At 36.5% G+C, this 14,170-nt stretch overlaps 1 protein-coding gene across 2 annotated transcripts; it reads right to left on the reverse strand.

The window, feature by feature from the left end:
- Positions 1-6,556: 6,556 nt before the first annotated feature.
- On the reverse strand, positions 6,557-12,397 carry LOC149620907 (uncharacterized). 2 transcript variants are annotated; one of them, XM_089855147.1, is made up of 3 exons: positions 12,258-12,397; positions 11,265-11,339; positions 6,557-9,732 (listed from the first exon to the last, which is right to left on the reverse strand). In XM_089855147.1, the coding sequence occupies exons 2-3, from the start codon at positions 11,314-11,316 to the stop codon at positions 8,498-8,500; spliced, it is 1,287 nt and encodes a 428-aa protein (XP_089711273.1). In that variant the 5' UTR covers positions 11,317-11,339; positions 12,258-12,397; the 3' UTR covers positions 6,557-8,497. The 2 variants fall into 2 exon arrangements, with proteins under 2 accessions (XP_089711273.1, XP_089711274.1); XM_089855148.1 differs by having other exon boundaries at positions 11,265-11,396; positions 12,258-12,396.
- Between the last annotated feature and the right edge of the window lie 1,773 nt (positions 12,398-14,170).

Raw genomic sequence — 14,170 nt, forward strand, 5'->3', positions numbered from 1 at the left:
TATTATTATTCCATAAGCGTATTAGTAACGGTTAAAAGTCAATTTGACTAAGGCAGTTAAAGGGACTGTAAAGATGGTGTCGGCGGGTGGGTAAAAATTATTTTAAATACGTGACAGGCACCACGTGACGCCAAGATAGAAAGACTCCTCATGGAGTGGGACTGGACATATAGTCTTTGTTTTTCGCGAGATTGCAGCGCCAATTCTGCCAAGTGGCAGATTTCGAAGTAAAACAAACTAAGCTTCTTTGAACGCTTTGGTCCCATTGAACCGAATTCCCATTCGACAGAAGGGGGTTTTTTTTGGGGTCCTATTCGACCGAACGTAGCCAAAGGTGCGATTTTATTATAGTCCCATTGGACTGAAATTCTATTGAACTGGAAGAAGACATACTGTGTGGTTTGCATTAAATATATTTTTAATTTCACAACTTATTATTGTTAAAAAAATGTGAGTTGAAATGTATTACTGCACTTATTTTAACTACGTTTTAATTACGGCGAACCCCACCTCACCTACCCTAGCCTAACTTAACCTAACCTAACCCAACGTAACCTAACCTAACCCAACCCAACCTTGTTTGGAGGTAAAAAGATTATTTATATGAGTATTAAAAGCCCGCCTCTTACCACGAACAATTTATTAGCAATAATAGAAATATTTTGGAAAAGATGTCAGATAATTAATTGGAGAATATTTTGGAAAAGGTTGCAGCTAATTAATAGGAGAATATTTTGGAAAAGGTGGCAGCTAATTAATAGGAAAATCTTTTGGAAAAGGTGGCAGCTAATTAATAGGAGAATATTTTAGAAAAGGTGGTAGCTAATTAAAAGGAGAATATTTTGGAAAATGTGGCAGCTAATTAGTAGGAGAATGTTTTGGAAAAGGTTGCAGCTAATTAATAGGAGAATATTTTGGAAAAGGTTGCAGCTAATTAATAGGAGAATATTTTGGAAAAGGTGGCAGCTAATTAATAGGAGAATGTTTTGGAAAAGGTGGTAGCGAATTAAAAGGAGAATATTTTGGAAAATGTGGCAGCTAATTAGTAGGAGAATGTTTTGGAAAAGGTTGCAGCTAATTAATAGGAGAATATTTTGGAAAAGGTTGCAGCTAATTAATAGGAGAATATTTTGGAAAAGGTGGCAGCTAATTAATAGGAGAATGTTTTGGAAAAGGTGGTAGCGAATTAGTAGGAGAATGTTTTGGAAAAGGTTGCAGCTAATTAATAGGAGAATATTTCGAAAAAGGTGGCAGCTAATTAATAGGAAAATCTTTTGGAAAAGGTGGTAGCTAATTAATAGGAGAATGTTTTGGAAAAGGTGGTAGCTATTTAAAGGGAGAATATTTTGGAAAAGGTGGTAGCTAATTAAAAGGTGCATATTTTGGAAAAGGTGTCAACGAATTATTGGAACCAAACCAAAACTAACCTAAGCTAACCTAAGCTAAACTAACCTAACCTAACCTAACCTAAGCTAACCTAACCTAACCTAAGCTAACCTAACCTAAGCTAACCTAACCCACCCGAAACCAAAATATTAAAATTTTAATTTAAAGACATTGATGGAACTACCATTAAGACTGTACTTCATTTTAAGCACAATTTGATTACTAATTCTATATATCTCTTGCCTTGAAAGGAATGAAAGTGACCGTTTTAATTAGTATCACGAAACATTTACTTTTAATATTATTAACATACCTTTCGGAGATTCGAACCAACAACCTATCGCTTCGCAGTCCAACATCGTATCCACTACACCAACGAATTGCTGACGGCTACAGTGTTTCAAGTTATATTCATGCATTTTTTAGGGGCATATTCGGACGATTGGGATTTCGGTCCATCGGGAATATAGCCATTGGGCTGGAAATCTAAAATCATTGCGGGATATTCGGTCGAATGGGATTTCGGTCCATTGGGAATTCGGTTGAAAGGAACGATACCCTTTGAACCACGCCTCTCCTCGGTCACGTGCCTGTGACGTATTTCAAATAATTTTTACCCACCCGCCGACGCCTTCTCTACAGTTCCTTTAAAGGTTATTGAAGTGAATTTAATAATTATTATTCTGCTATAATGAACAGAACAAATTCTTGGTTCGAGTAACTTTATAACGTTTTCCAATGGGGTGATCCGAGCGCTCCCGGAGTGCTCCGAAAACAAATTCGTCTTTCAATGGGAAAAACGAGCGGCTTCGAGACTGGGGCACGTCACCAGTTGCTCCCTCGTCGATTGATCCCAACGGCTACGACGCGAGAGACGGAGTGATGAAAACGGAGCGCCTGATGACGTCACAAAAACCACCCTGGAAAACCTTCGTCTTTCAATGGGAGCAACTAGATCAGGTCCTCCGAGCTAGAGCGATGACGTAACAACAAAATACGAAACGATCTCGGAGCGATCTCAGGCGACCCCTATGGAAAACGCAATTAGTTAGGATCCATCGACATTCGGAAAAATTAATATTAAACGTCGGTTTCGAAGCAACGGGTCGAATCTAAAATTTAAGAAATTACCTTTTATTTGAAAGTTTAGAATATAGTAAGAGAATAGGGCGCCAGTATACGGTAATCAAGATGGCGGCCACTCAAGGGGGGAGAGTCGGGTTTTTCCGATCTCTCACCTCTTTTTCGAAGATTTTCTCAACCTGTTAATATTTGATTGATTGATTGTGTCGGCTTATAATAGTTTTGTAAGTTTATAAAGAAATTATAATATATATATACTATCTCTATAGTATATTCGAGATAAAGAATACTGTTTGAAAATATGACAAATTTATTGAGTTTTCGAACCGACTTATCAATCCAATAAGCAATAAATATAAATTTTGTACATTCACGGAATATTTCAGCATTCGAAAAATATTCCATTTATCGATGAATCAATAATTCCAATCGAATCGTGCTTAAACTGAAATTAAAATCCACTATGTTTACACCGTTACCGATCCGTAATCAATAATTATATTATCTGAACTAAGCTTTGGAAAGATTTAGGTGTCGAGATTCATTGAAGAGAACTTCATGGATCTAAGATTGAAACTTGCGGGATGCATATTATAAGCTTATGCTTTCTATATTTCAAGAAAAACTTACCATAATCAGGGTTTTTGAATTATTGGTTAAGAAGCAAAATGTTTTATCAGGGATAGATTTAATTTTGGAAGTAGGAATGGAGAACGGTTAGTATTTACTTCAGTCCGACTCATAGCCCAGTAAAGAGCCCCTCGCTCCAACACGTAACGAAAAGTTCAAATTATCTTATTGGCTCACTTAAACTACATTTTGATGACGTTGCTGACGGGGGAGGCATTTTACCTCTGTCGCCATGACCCGCCTCTTTTTATATCGGTTGGACCAGGGATAGATTTAGTTTTAGAAGTAGGAATGGAGAACGGATAATATTTACTTCAGTCCGACCCATAGCCTAGTATAGAGCCCCTCCCTCCAACACGTAACGAAAAGTTTAAATTATCTTATTGGCTCACTTAAACTACGTTTTGATGACGTTGCTGACGGGGACGGCGAAAAATACGTAATTCCTTTTACCTCTGTCGCTATGACCTAATTCTTCTTTCATACCCCTCCGTCCCGTGGAAGGGGATCCGGGACTTTGACGCGCGCCCAGATTACTCTGATCTCCATTTCTACTTCTAAAATTAAATCTTTCCCTGGTTTTATATGTTATTCAATGAAACGTTTTTATCAAACAAGTAGATTATTTTATGTATTTCCATAATTCCATATTATGGGTTAAATAGTAGACACTTGGCTAGGAATCTCCCCAAGGGGTCGGACTTCGGCCAAAATCCCGTACACTTACCCTAAAATCCCGTTTAAAATCCTAAAATCCCTTTGGAAATTCAAAAATCTCACTGAAAATCCTAAAATCCCTTTGGAAATTCAAAAATCTGAAAATCCAAGTCAGAATCCAAATGAAAATCCTAAAATCCAAGTTTAAATCCAAAAATCCAAGTTAAAATCCTAAAATCCAAGTTAAAATCCTAAAATCCAAGTTAAAATCCTAAAATCCAAATGAAAATCCTAAAATCCAAATGAAAATCCAAAAATCCAAATGAAAATCCTAAAATCCAAATGAAAATCCAAAAATCCAAATGAAAATCCTAAAATCCAAATGAAAGTCCTAAAATCCCTTTCAAAATAAAAAAAAATCTTCAAAATCACGAAATTTGTAATAAAATCTGAAATAGCTTCTTGCTAAAACCGGTGTATGCGCGAACACGAAACGATGTTAGCTCCTGGCAAGAATTTTACATGGATACGGTTCCAGCTTTTTGAACCCACCCCATCCGCCTGTTGTTGATGGCTAACAGCCCAAGCTGGTAGGAGTTCACCTTACCAGGGATATTAGATGTTTAATACATCTTATAACCGTGGCCTTACAAGTATCCTCTCCTATTATCCTTGCACAAAATGCTCGACACCAGCTTGAGAGCTCACGGAAAGCTATTACACTAGAGTTGTCTGTGTGTCTGTCACCGCGTTTGCAGTTGGCAAATCGGAGAAAAGGTGTTCGCAATATCCGAACCGCATTTGCAGTTCACAGTTAGCAATATTAGCATCTACTCTAGCATCATCGTTAGGGTTAAAATGTACGCGCCGATCGGCTAGGGTTACGAGAAACGTCTAGCCTCTCAATGGCAGGGCTTCCACCAACTGTTCACGTAATTGCGGCATTTTACCTTGCCGAGTGACGATGACGTCACGGAGAGGCATTAAACTGGACGTACGATCAGGGTGTGTATGTGTGTATCTGTCACCGCGTTCGCAGTTGGCAAATCGGAGCAAACGTGTTCGCAGAAAGCAATTTTTAGCTTCTACTCCCATCGTTAGGATTAAGAACCCCGCGGCCATCGGCTAGAGTTACGATAAACGTCTAGCCTCCCAATGGCACGGCTTTCACCAAAGGTTCGAGCAACTGAGGGTTTTCCTATCATTTATTGTGAATCAATACCCTAAATTTCCAAAAATTGTCAAAGAGGCACACGCTTGAATTCAAACATCAACAATAGCTATGTTTAAAATGAATTTTGGAATAAAGTTTTTAAAGCGATTTAGCTAGAATTAAAGTAAGTTACTGACGATTATTTAATTTTTTAAGAAAAACCTCATAATTCCGTCTCGGCTCGGAGAGGTTTATTTTTGTTTCCCAACTTGTCTTATCATTTAATATGAACCAATCGCCTTATAAAATTTCAAAATCCATGAAAAAGGTGGTCGCTAGAAATCTAGTAATAGCTATGTTTCAAATTATTTTAGGAATAAAGTTTCTTAAAACGACTTAACTAGAACTAAGGTAGATTTCTGACGATTAAAATAATATCAACTAAATTTAATTAGTTATTTAAGAAAAACCTCTTAATTTGGTAGTTAGCCCTCGTCTCGCCTCAGAGAGGTTTGTTTTGGCTTCGCAACTGGTTTTATTTGTCTACAGATTACTCTCAGATGAGTTTCTACTTCTTAATTGTTTCAACATGTTACGATGAAAACTAGTAGATAGGCCGAGTGTTAAAAGTAATAAAAATCAATTTAATTTTAAGGGTTCTAAAACGGATTTGTTGTGACGGTCGGCTTATTTGTTAACATAACTAGCGCCGCTACCCTGATATGCATTAAATAGGGTGTCAAAGTATGATGAATAGGTGATCTACTATAAATTTTGGATTTTACACTACATTTAAGTGGTAGTATAGTAAATTGAATGAAAATAATATACTTTGGGATTGAAACCCTTCGATAATACACTGGCATAAAATTCAGCGCTCAGAACACTATAATAATAAGTTGAAAACTAAAATCAGGGTCAGATTCCCAAAATACCGTTCAAAATCCTAAAATAAGCGTCAAATTCCCAAAATGCCGTTCAAAATCCCAAAATCCGGGTAAAATTTCCAAATTCCCAATGAAAATCCTAAAATCCTCGTCAAAATTCCAAACTCCCAATCAAAATCCTATATTCCCTATCAAAATTCCAAACTCTCAATCAAAATTCCAAATTCCCAATCAAAATCCTAAAATCCTGGTCAAAGTTCCAAATTCCTACTCAAAATCCTAAAATCCAGGTCAAAATTCTAAAATCCTGAAATCCTGGTGAAGGATGGTGGGTTCGATTCCCCAAAGGTAAGTAAACATTACTAAAATTAAATTTGACTTATTTCTAATTAGTACGTTGACTTTCATTCAGTTCTAGGGCAAAAATAGGTTCACGTAAAAGTTAATAGCGTAAATATGGTGAAAATTTTCAAATACGAATCAATTTATGCTTTGGAATTGCTAATTGGTCGTGTCACTGACATTCAATATTTACGTTCATTTTGTCAATATTTTAATTTTATCCGGGTTGGGTTAGTTTAGGTTGAGCTGGTTTGGGTTTAGTTAAGTTTAAAGTTACGTTAGGTTTGGTTAGGTTGGAATAGGTTAGTTTAGGTTGGAATAGGTTAGTTTAGGTTGGAATAGGTTAGGTTAGGTTGGAATAGGTTAGGTTAGGTTGCATTAGGTTAGTAATATTTTATAAATAACTTTAAAATTTTACGCCTTTTTCAAAATACTGTTGTTTATCTTTATTGGCTTCCCAAAATAATATGCCTTTTGAAAAATATTGTTGTTTAACTTCATTGACTTTCCAAAATAATATGCCTTTTCCAAAAAATTACATTTTATATTTAATTCCGATATAACATTACTCTTTTTTTGCATAATATTGTTCTTTATTTCATATACTTAATATGATAGAGATTTCCTTCCCTATTAATCACAGTTTTGGGGGAATTTGTCCTGGGGCTGGGGGGAATCAGTCCTGGGGCTGAAGGGAATTTGACCTGGGGCCGGGGGGAATTTGACCTGGGCCGGGGGGAATTTGTCCTCAATATCCATTCGGGGAGAAATAGTCCGGGGGATTTTGTCGCCTACGTGAAGGGATTATGTCAATTTCTTCTCTGATGGGAGGATTATGACCGGGGGATTACGTCCTACATTCGATAGAATCAGGTTTACAAGAGAATCCCGAAAAATTAAATTACAATACAAAACTTAAAACAAACATATCCGACTGATAATTCAAGTGTTTCTTTTATAGCTGTTCTATTTGTTTTGCTTTGCTTTTGTGATTCAGGTTTTGTTGTTTGCTTTTAAATAATTTATTAAAAAATAATATCAATTCTCACTGGTAACAGCTAGTGAGAAATAAATGTTCATTATCTGTCCGAGGTGCCACACTTTTTTTATCTGTCCGAGGTGCCACACTTTTATTATCTGTCCGAGGTGCCACACTTTTTTTTATCTGTCCGAGGTGCCACACTTTTATTATCTGTCCGAGGTGCCACACTTTTATTATCTGTCCGAGGTGCCACACTTTTATTATCTGTCCGAGGTGCCACACTTTTATTATCTGTCCGAGGTGCCACACTTTTATTATCTGTCCGAGATGTCACACTTTTATTATCTTTCCAAGGTGTCACACGTTTACAGACTTGAGTATTAGCAGTAAAATTAAACAATATAGTTTGCGTACGTTTCTCAAAACACGCAGAGGGTGTGAAATATTTTTAAACATATATTAAAGTTTTAACCATAATAATATGTTTTGTTAATTGTATGGTAAGATTACTATAGTTATCTACGTATTACGAGCCTTGAAACGAATAACCATACGACGTAGAAAGATTTATGCACTTTTTTTGTACACTAAGCACACAAATTCACTTCGCTTTAACTGTACAAGGATATTAATTTTAATTTTAAAGTTATTGACATGCAAAATCTAAAAATCCCATCCATTTTATATAAATGTTTTAGAAAACATTTACCAAAATAGTGTGTACCATGGATGATCAGCTGTAAGTACCCATGACAAGCTTAATTCTTTTAATCTAAACAAGGGATAGATTTCATTTTAGAAGTAGGAATGGAGAACGGTTAGTATTTACTTCAGCCCGACTCATAGGCCAGTATAGAGCCACTTCCTCCAACACGTAACGAAAATTTTAAATTATCTTATTGGGTCACTAAAAAAACGTTACGATGACGTTGCTGACGGGGACGGCGAAAAATACTTTATTCCATTTTACCTCTGTCGCTATGACCCGCCTCTTCTTTCATACCCAACCTTCCCGGGGAAGGGGTCCGGGACTTTGACGCGCGCCTAGATTACTCTGTTCTCCATTCCTACTTCTAAAATTAAATCTATCCCTGTCTAAACGTTTTTTAAATTTTAGAATGTCCACTTAAAAGCACGAAATTACCATATTTTCGTGCAAAAATGCCCACCTTGCGTATAGTGAGACTTCACTGGATAAGCTAAACTAAAACTGTGCAATGAGGTACTCAATAATTAAATTCAATTCAAAGGTTAATCAAACGATAAGATACAACAAGAGCAAATCAGCTAGGAGTAATCAACTCTAAAGTAGTTGATTTGGCTTTGCTCCATGCAGTTCTTCATAGCATGTTTGATCTCTATATAGCATTGATCATCTTAGGCTTTTTCACTCCAGTTGAAGAATGAAATTAGATCGTTAGTTGTTATCTCATCAAAATGCAAATGATTTGGGAACCTCATGTGGAAAAAAATAAAAAAGATCCCCCACCCGGAGAAAAATAGTCCCATATCTATCATAGCTGCGGTAAAGATCTTTGAGTCGAATTTCACTAGAAAATAACTACGAATATGCATCAATGACCTCGGAACGTGGTCCATGTAAGGACTAACAAAACCGAGTTGCTCAACTAACGTTGCCTTGCTTTTAGCGATACTTATTAAACTGTAAACCCAAAACGATGACGCTATTACGGGCATCAAAAGTTGAATAATGATATGCCAATAGACGAAGATGGGCATCTGTGTAATAATGATAAACCATAGTAAAACGTTAACAACAATATGCAATTGAAACAACCAAAAATTCATTCTTAGTACTAGGACCAATGTTTCATCGCAATTTTTAATCATGAGTCGTAGTTCTTTGTAGAGAGTTTCGACCTTTCGTTTGCCGGCTAAACACCCACACCTGTAACTCTCAAACCAATCTTTTGTTTCTTCGTTTTGTACCAATTCGCAAACTATTAGGTAAGTTAGGAGACCCTGATACAATATAGCCAAGGCTTCAACGAAACCATCTGCCAACAGTATAACCGTCATTGTAATTTGGGCCACTTTTAAATCGTTTAACATTATTAGACTTCCGTACATAGAATGTTTAATGAAACTTATCAAGTCATGGTGTTTGAGATCGTAGAAGACCAGGTGTATTTGAAAACTTACATTCGCTAAACATGCAAATAAACTGACCATGATTACGAGAAATACAATATTTGGACAATGTATCGGTTTTTTCAAGCTAAATTTTACTACTTGGGTTATTTTAGCTCTAAAAGTGGGTCTGAAAGCCAGGGAATTTGTGAAGTATGTTGTGGTAGCTACTCGAAGTAAGCTCGCAAAGTGCCTTGCAAAATCGTTTTCGCATTCTACGTTTTTCAAACGGCAGTAGAATACTTCGTTTGCAATTTGGATACAGTGAAAATGGACTATAATTAGGGTCAGGTATTTTAAGACCTTGATGGTTCGGTTGTCTTCGAGAAGACCCATGTAGCTCAAGCAGTCGGGTAAAAATAGGAAACCTTGATACTGATTGTGTTCGCCTTCCAAGTCAGATTCTTCAGTGCATGAACCGCAGTTTTCCAAAATTTCCAATTCTGGGTTTTCTTGGGTTTCTGTGGAAGAAGAATATGTTTTGTTGAAAATTTTGATGGTGTTGAACATAATCATGGCTAATGTTCATCATGATAGGAACGATCATATTAATTTTTGTTCAAGATTTTAATTAGGATGCATTCCATGTTAGTTAATTAAGGTAAAATCTAAAACAATTAAAGCTTTGCGTAGATGCTAATATCATGGACAAAGAAAGCGCGTGAGGAAATTGGTTTTCACTCTACAGGATAGGCAACTCCCTATCTCGAACGACAGCTTATTCTGTATATACTCTGTTACAACATCGGTTGTCAGCACGCGCAAAGCTAGGTGTCTATGTAACCTAGCTTTGTCAAGAGACAAAAAACTTCAGGATCATCAGGATTTAAAATATCCGCGAGTTTTCTTAGCTCGAGTGCACCGACCTCTAGGCCTTAAGGCTGATTTACATGGTTTCTAAAAATCTGCTTGTGCGCGAACTTTTTGCTAGTGACAGAGCTCGAGATTTTTTTATTTACGTTTTTACATGCTCAAGCGCAAGCTTCAAGCATTTTGATTTACATGCTTTCAAAAATATATTTTAAGATATAACTTGAAATTGTTCAGATTTTCGTTAAGCCTAATGTTGCAAACTTTTCTTAAGCCTAATTTTTCAAACTTTTCTTAAGCCTAATTTTTCAAACTTTTCTTAAGCCTAATTTTTCAAACTTTTGCTAAGACTAATTTTATAAATATGTGTTTTGGCCTAATTATTCAAATATGTGTTAAGCCTTTATTGCAGTCATTGTTGTCACGATATGAAAGACCAAATGTATTTATAAAAAAAATACCTTTACTGGCCTTGGGTGTACGTTTCGATTTAAAATTAAAATTAGCGCTCTAATGTCCATTCGGCACATTTGCCATTTCAAAGAGGCCAGGTATATAACAATTATTGAGTTAAAATTTAGTCAAAATGATTAAAAACGGATATTTCATTGATGGCGTTAGCTTTTTTTGGCGCTTGCTAGAAAAAAACCAAATTCGTTTTGGTTGCGGATTGAGCTTGTTAAAAACCAAACCAAGGAACAAGCGGGGCTACAAGCAGTCATGTAAATGGCCAAGCTTTAGCTTGTGCAGAAAATATTTAAAATAGTTCAAGCAAAATCCTGTTTTTACGAGCTACAATCGTGCATGTAAATGAGCCTTTAGTTTCAAGTACGTGTGAAATTGCCTACTGCCTACTAGACGTATTTGAAACTAAGGCCTAGAGGTCCGTGCACCCGAGCTAAAAAAACTCGCGGATATTTTAAATCCCGAAAATCCTCAAGTTATTTGTCTCTTGTCAGCACGCACAAAGCTAGGTTACAGAGAGACCTTGTTTTGCGCGTACTGACAACCGATGTTGTAACAGAGTATATACATAATAACCTGTCGTTCGAGATAGGGAGTTGCCGATCCTATAGCGTGAAAACAAATTTCCTCACGCGCATTCTTTATCCATGCTAATATTATATTTTCCTTTAAGCGGAAGTCGTAAATAGCAAAAAACAGGCTTAAAAATATTTTTCACCTGTGTCTTCACTCTCGGTGCATTCGGTTGTTATTGAGTTACCTTCGGCCATTTTGAACAGCTAAGGAGCGTCTTCTAAAATAAAGTGTGAAAATTACGGTTCTCTAGAGCGTTTTGACTTGAATTCGGAACCTGATCATTAGGGCGAAATATTTTTCCAAGTTAATGGTGCCTTAAAAGGGAAATCAAGTGCAAACTGTTTTTGCACGCTACGATTTCATTTTGTTTACTCAGTAAAAATACACAATAGAGTGAAGGTTGAAGCGGAGCCTGCGAGATGATCTAGGCCCGTGCCTATCGCGAAGCGAGAATATTTTTTAACTAATTTAGTTCGCCGTGTTTTCTCGCTTGGGGGCACTTTTAATATTGTAAAATAAAAATAAGTTCAGCCTCGTGACCCCGTCGACTGGTACAATATTAGGGCAAGGCTTAGACGTAGAGCGGTGAAGCGGAGGTCGCGGATAGTAGAAAAACGTTCTAGAAAATTTCCGAAAACCTTTATCAAGCAATCATGCCAAAGAAGTAAAGGACAAAAAAGCTAAGGTTAAAAAATGAAAGGTTATGAAGGGGTATAAGGAATCCTCTTATGGTATAATAAAACTGTGAATTAGCAACTTCAAGAAGTTTTGTTTAAAAAACAACAATGTTAAAATCTCATAATTTTGTTGTCCACACAATCTAACCAAAAAATTCAATAAAAAAAAATAACTCCTAAAACAATTACGTTAATTTAAGGGTGAAACCTTTCTCTTTCACAAAATTTTTATAATTGCCATTAATGGGCCCCTAAAATATCAGAGATAATTTATGGAAGACCCCGGTCGCAACGGCAATAAAAGCGCCATCTAGCACATATTGGGTGAAAATATTTCCTCTATGAAACTTGATATTTCCCCACATAAAAATCGACACGCACGGGCCTAGATCATCTCGGAGGCTCCGGTAGAAGTTAAAATCGTAATATAGATTTTTCCGTTAGCGCGTAAGACTTACTTTAGTTTTTATGATAAAATATATGGATTTTCGTTGTTTCCTCTCCGAGCGACGTATGTCACGTAGAGGTTCTGTTTCGGTGGGTACGTTCAGTTACAATCTACGATGAGTGCGCTTACTAAGCGATGTCAGAATTTCCCTACTGTATGCTTTTTCGCGTTTCCGGTTTGATCAGCGTTTGCCCATCAAAAAACCAGCCGGTGACGTAGCGCTTGACTCTTGAACTCTTGACAGACGAAATGATGGCCCGGGACTGAAAATTAAATCCCAATTATGCTATTTCTTCAGTAATTACATTCGTTATAAATACAAAACTACTTCTACCATTCAAATGAGAATAGTTTATATAGGACGAGTAACGAAGGTTGTATGTATGTAGTTGAAACTGTACACTCATTTTATAGTAATTAAGAGGTGTCCTCATTGAATTACAAATCATAAGTCGTGGGACTCTTTCATTTTCGGTAGAGACGGTTGGTTTTTCATAATATTGGAAAATGAACAACGAAAGCTATAGTGCGATAAACTTAGAGCTTATTTAAAGAACTGCTGAGATGCAAAGTATAGGGTGAAACGACAAAATTTAAAATTTTTTAATGCGCCTACAGCTTCTACTCCTTGGTTCATACTCCCTTTTTGGTTTTACCTTGTGCTGGCGTGTAAAGAACTCTTATAAAACCTAAATATTTTCTTTTTGTAAGATATTAAATGAAAATATTGGAAATATGTTCCGGCATTTCGATTATTTTACCAGTTAAGAAGCTAAAAAGCTCTGTTTCATTTCGATATTCCTAAAACCAGAAGTAGGATAAGGGACTAGAAGTAAAGAGCTCTAGCATTGGTAATGGATCCTGGGACTAGTGAACAAATTTGAGGATTTAATGCCGCTTCCATCGCGCCTACACTATAGAGAGAAAAAAATTGGTCGAGTTCCAAAACAATTTTCTACCACCTTCCACTCAACATAAAGCCGCGGAACAAGGACGCGGGTGCTTGAATCTAGTTCGTCCGTCTACGTTTTGGAGAGAAAATTCAGAAACCACGCTACCAGAGGGCCAATCGTTGGTGTGTTATAAAGAATATTCACTTTTGCCAAGTGAAGAATTTGGTTACCTCGGTACTTCTAGTCCCTTATCTTACTTCTGCTAGAACATATTTTAATCATTTTTTAAATAGGTGTTTACGTTCTAACAGGGATAGATTTAATTTTAGAAGTAGGAATGGAGAACTGTTAGTATTTTCTTCAGTCCGACTCATAGCCCAGAGACTTCAACACGTAACGAAAAGTTTAAATTATCACTTGTCTTAAACTACGTTTTGATGACGTTGCTGACCGGGACGGCGAAAAATACGTTATTCTTTTTCCCTCTGTCGCTATTACCCGCCTCTTCTTTAACGACCCCCCGTCCCGGGGAAGGGGGTCCGGGACTTGGACGCGCGCCCAGATTACTCTGTTCTCCATTCCTACTTCTAAAATTAAATCTATCCCTGGTTCTAATTTAGCTTTTCTATATTTACACAGTCTTAACGTAGACTTGAATATATTTAAATTGAATGGAAGATTAATGAAACCCTATGCCTAAGCCACGATAAATACGATTAAAATTAATGTCTTTTCGTGTACTCTCCGAAGAATTATTTACGGTTCAGACTGAGCCGAAAGTTAAAAACCCGTTTTAATGATTCCCTTACAAAAATCTTCTTAAGAGTTCTAAAGGAATTTCTTTGGAACCCCACGGAGCCCTTGGGATAATTTTCTAAAGAAACTATTTCCAAAGACTTCCTTGGAATTTCCTAAAGAATTCTTGAGACAAATTTCGAAAGCATGTCTTGGGATTATTTTCTAAAGAAATTCTTTAGGGATTCTAGAGATAAATTTCTTAAGAAGGTCTAGGGATTATTTTCTAAAGAAA

Source organism: Phalangium opilio, unplaced genomic scaffold (assembly GCF_054372755.1).
Source record: "Phalangium opilio isolate 3A_F unplaced genomic scaffold, DU_Popi_V2 ptg000209l_1, whole genome shotgun sequence".
NCBI lineage: Eukaryota > Metazoa > Arthropoda > Arachnida > Opiliones > Phalangiidae > Phalangium > Phalangium opilio.

Excerpts from the sequence above, each read along its gene's own strand:
- LOC149620907 (XM_089855147.1), bottom strand. The coding sequence starts at position 11,316 with ATGGCCGAAGGTAACTCAATAACAACCGAATGCACCGAGAGTGAAGAC. Across the intron at positions 9,733-11,264 it reads CACCGAGAGTGAAGACACAG|AAACCCAAGAAAACCCAGAA; the intron begins GTGAAAAATATT and ends CTTCTTCCACAG.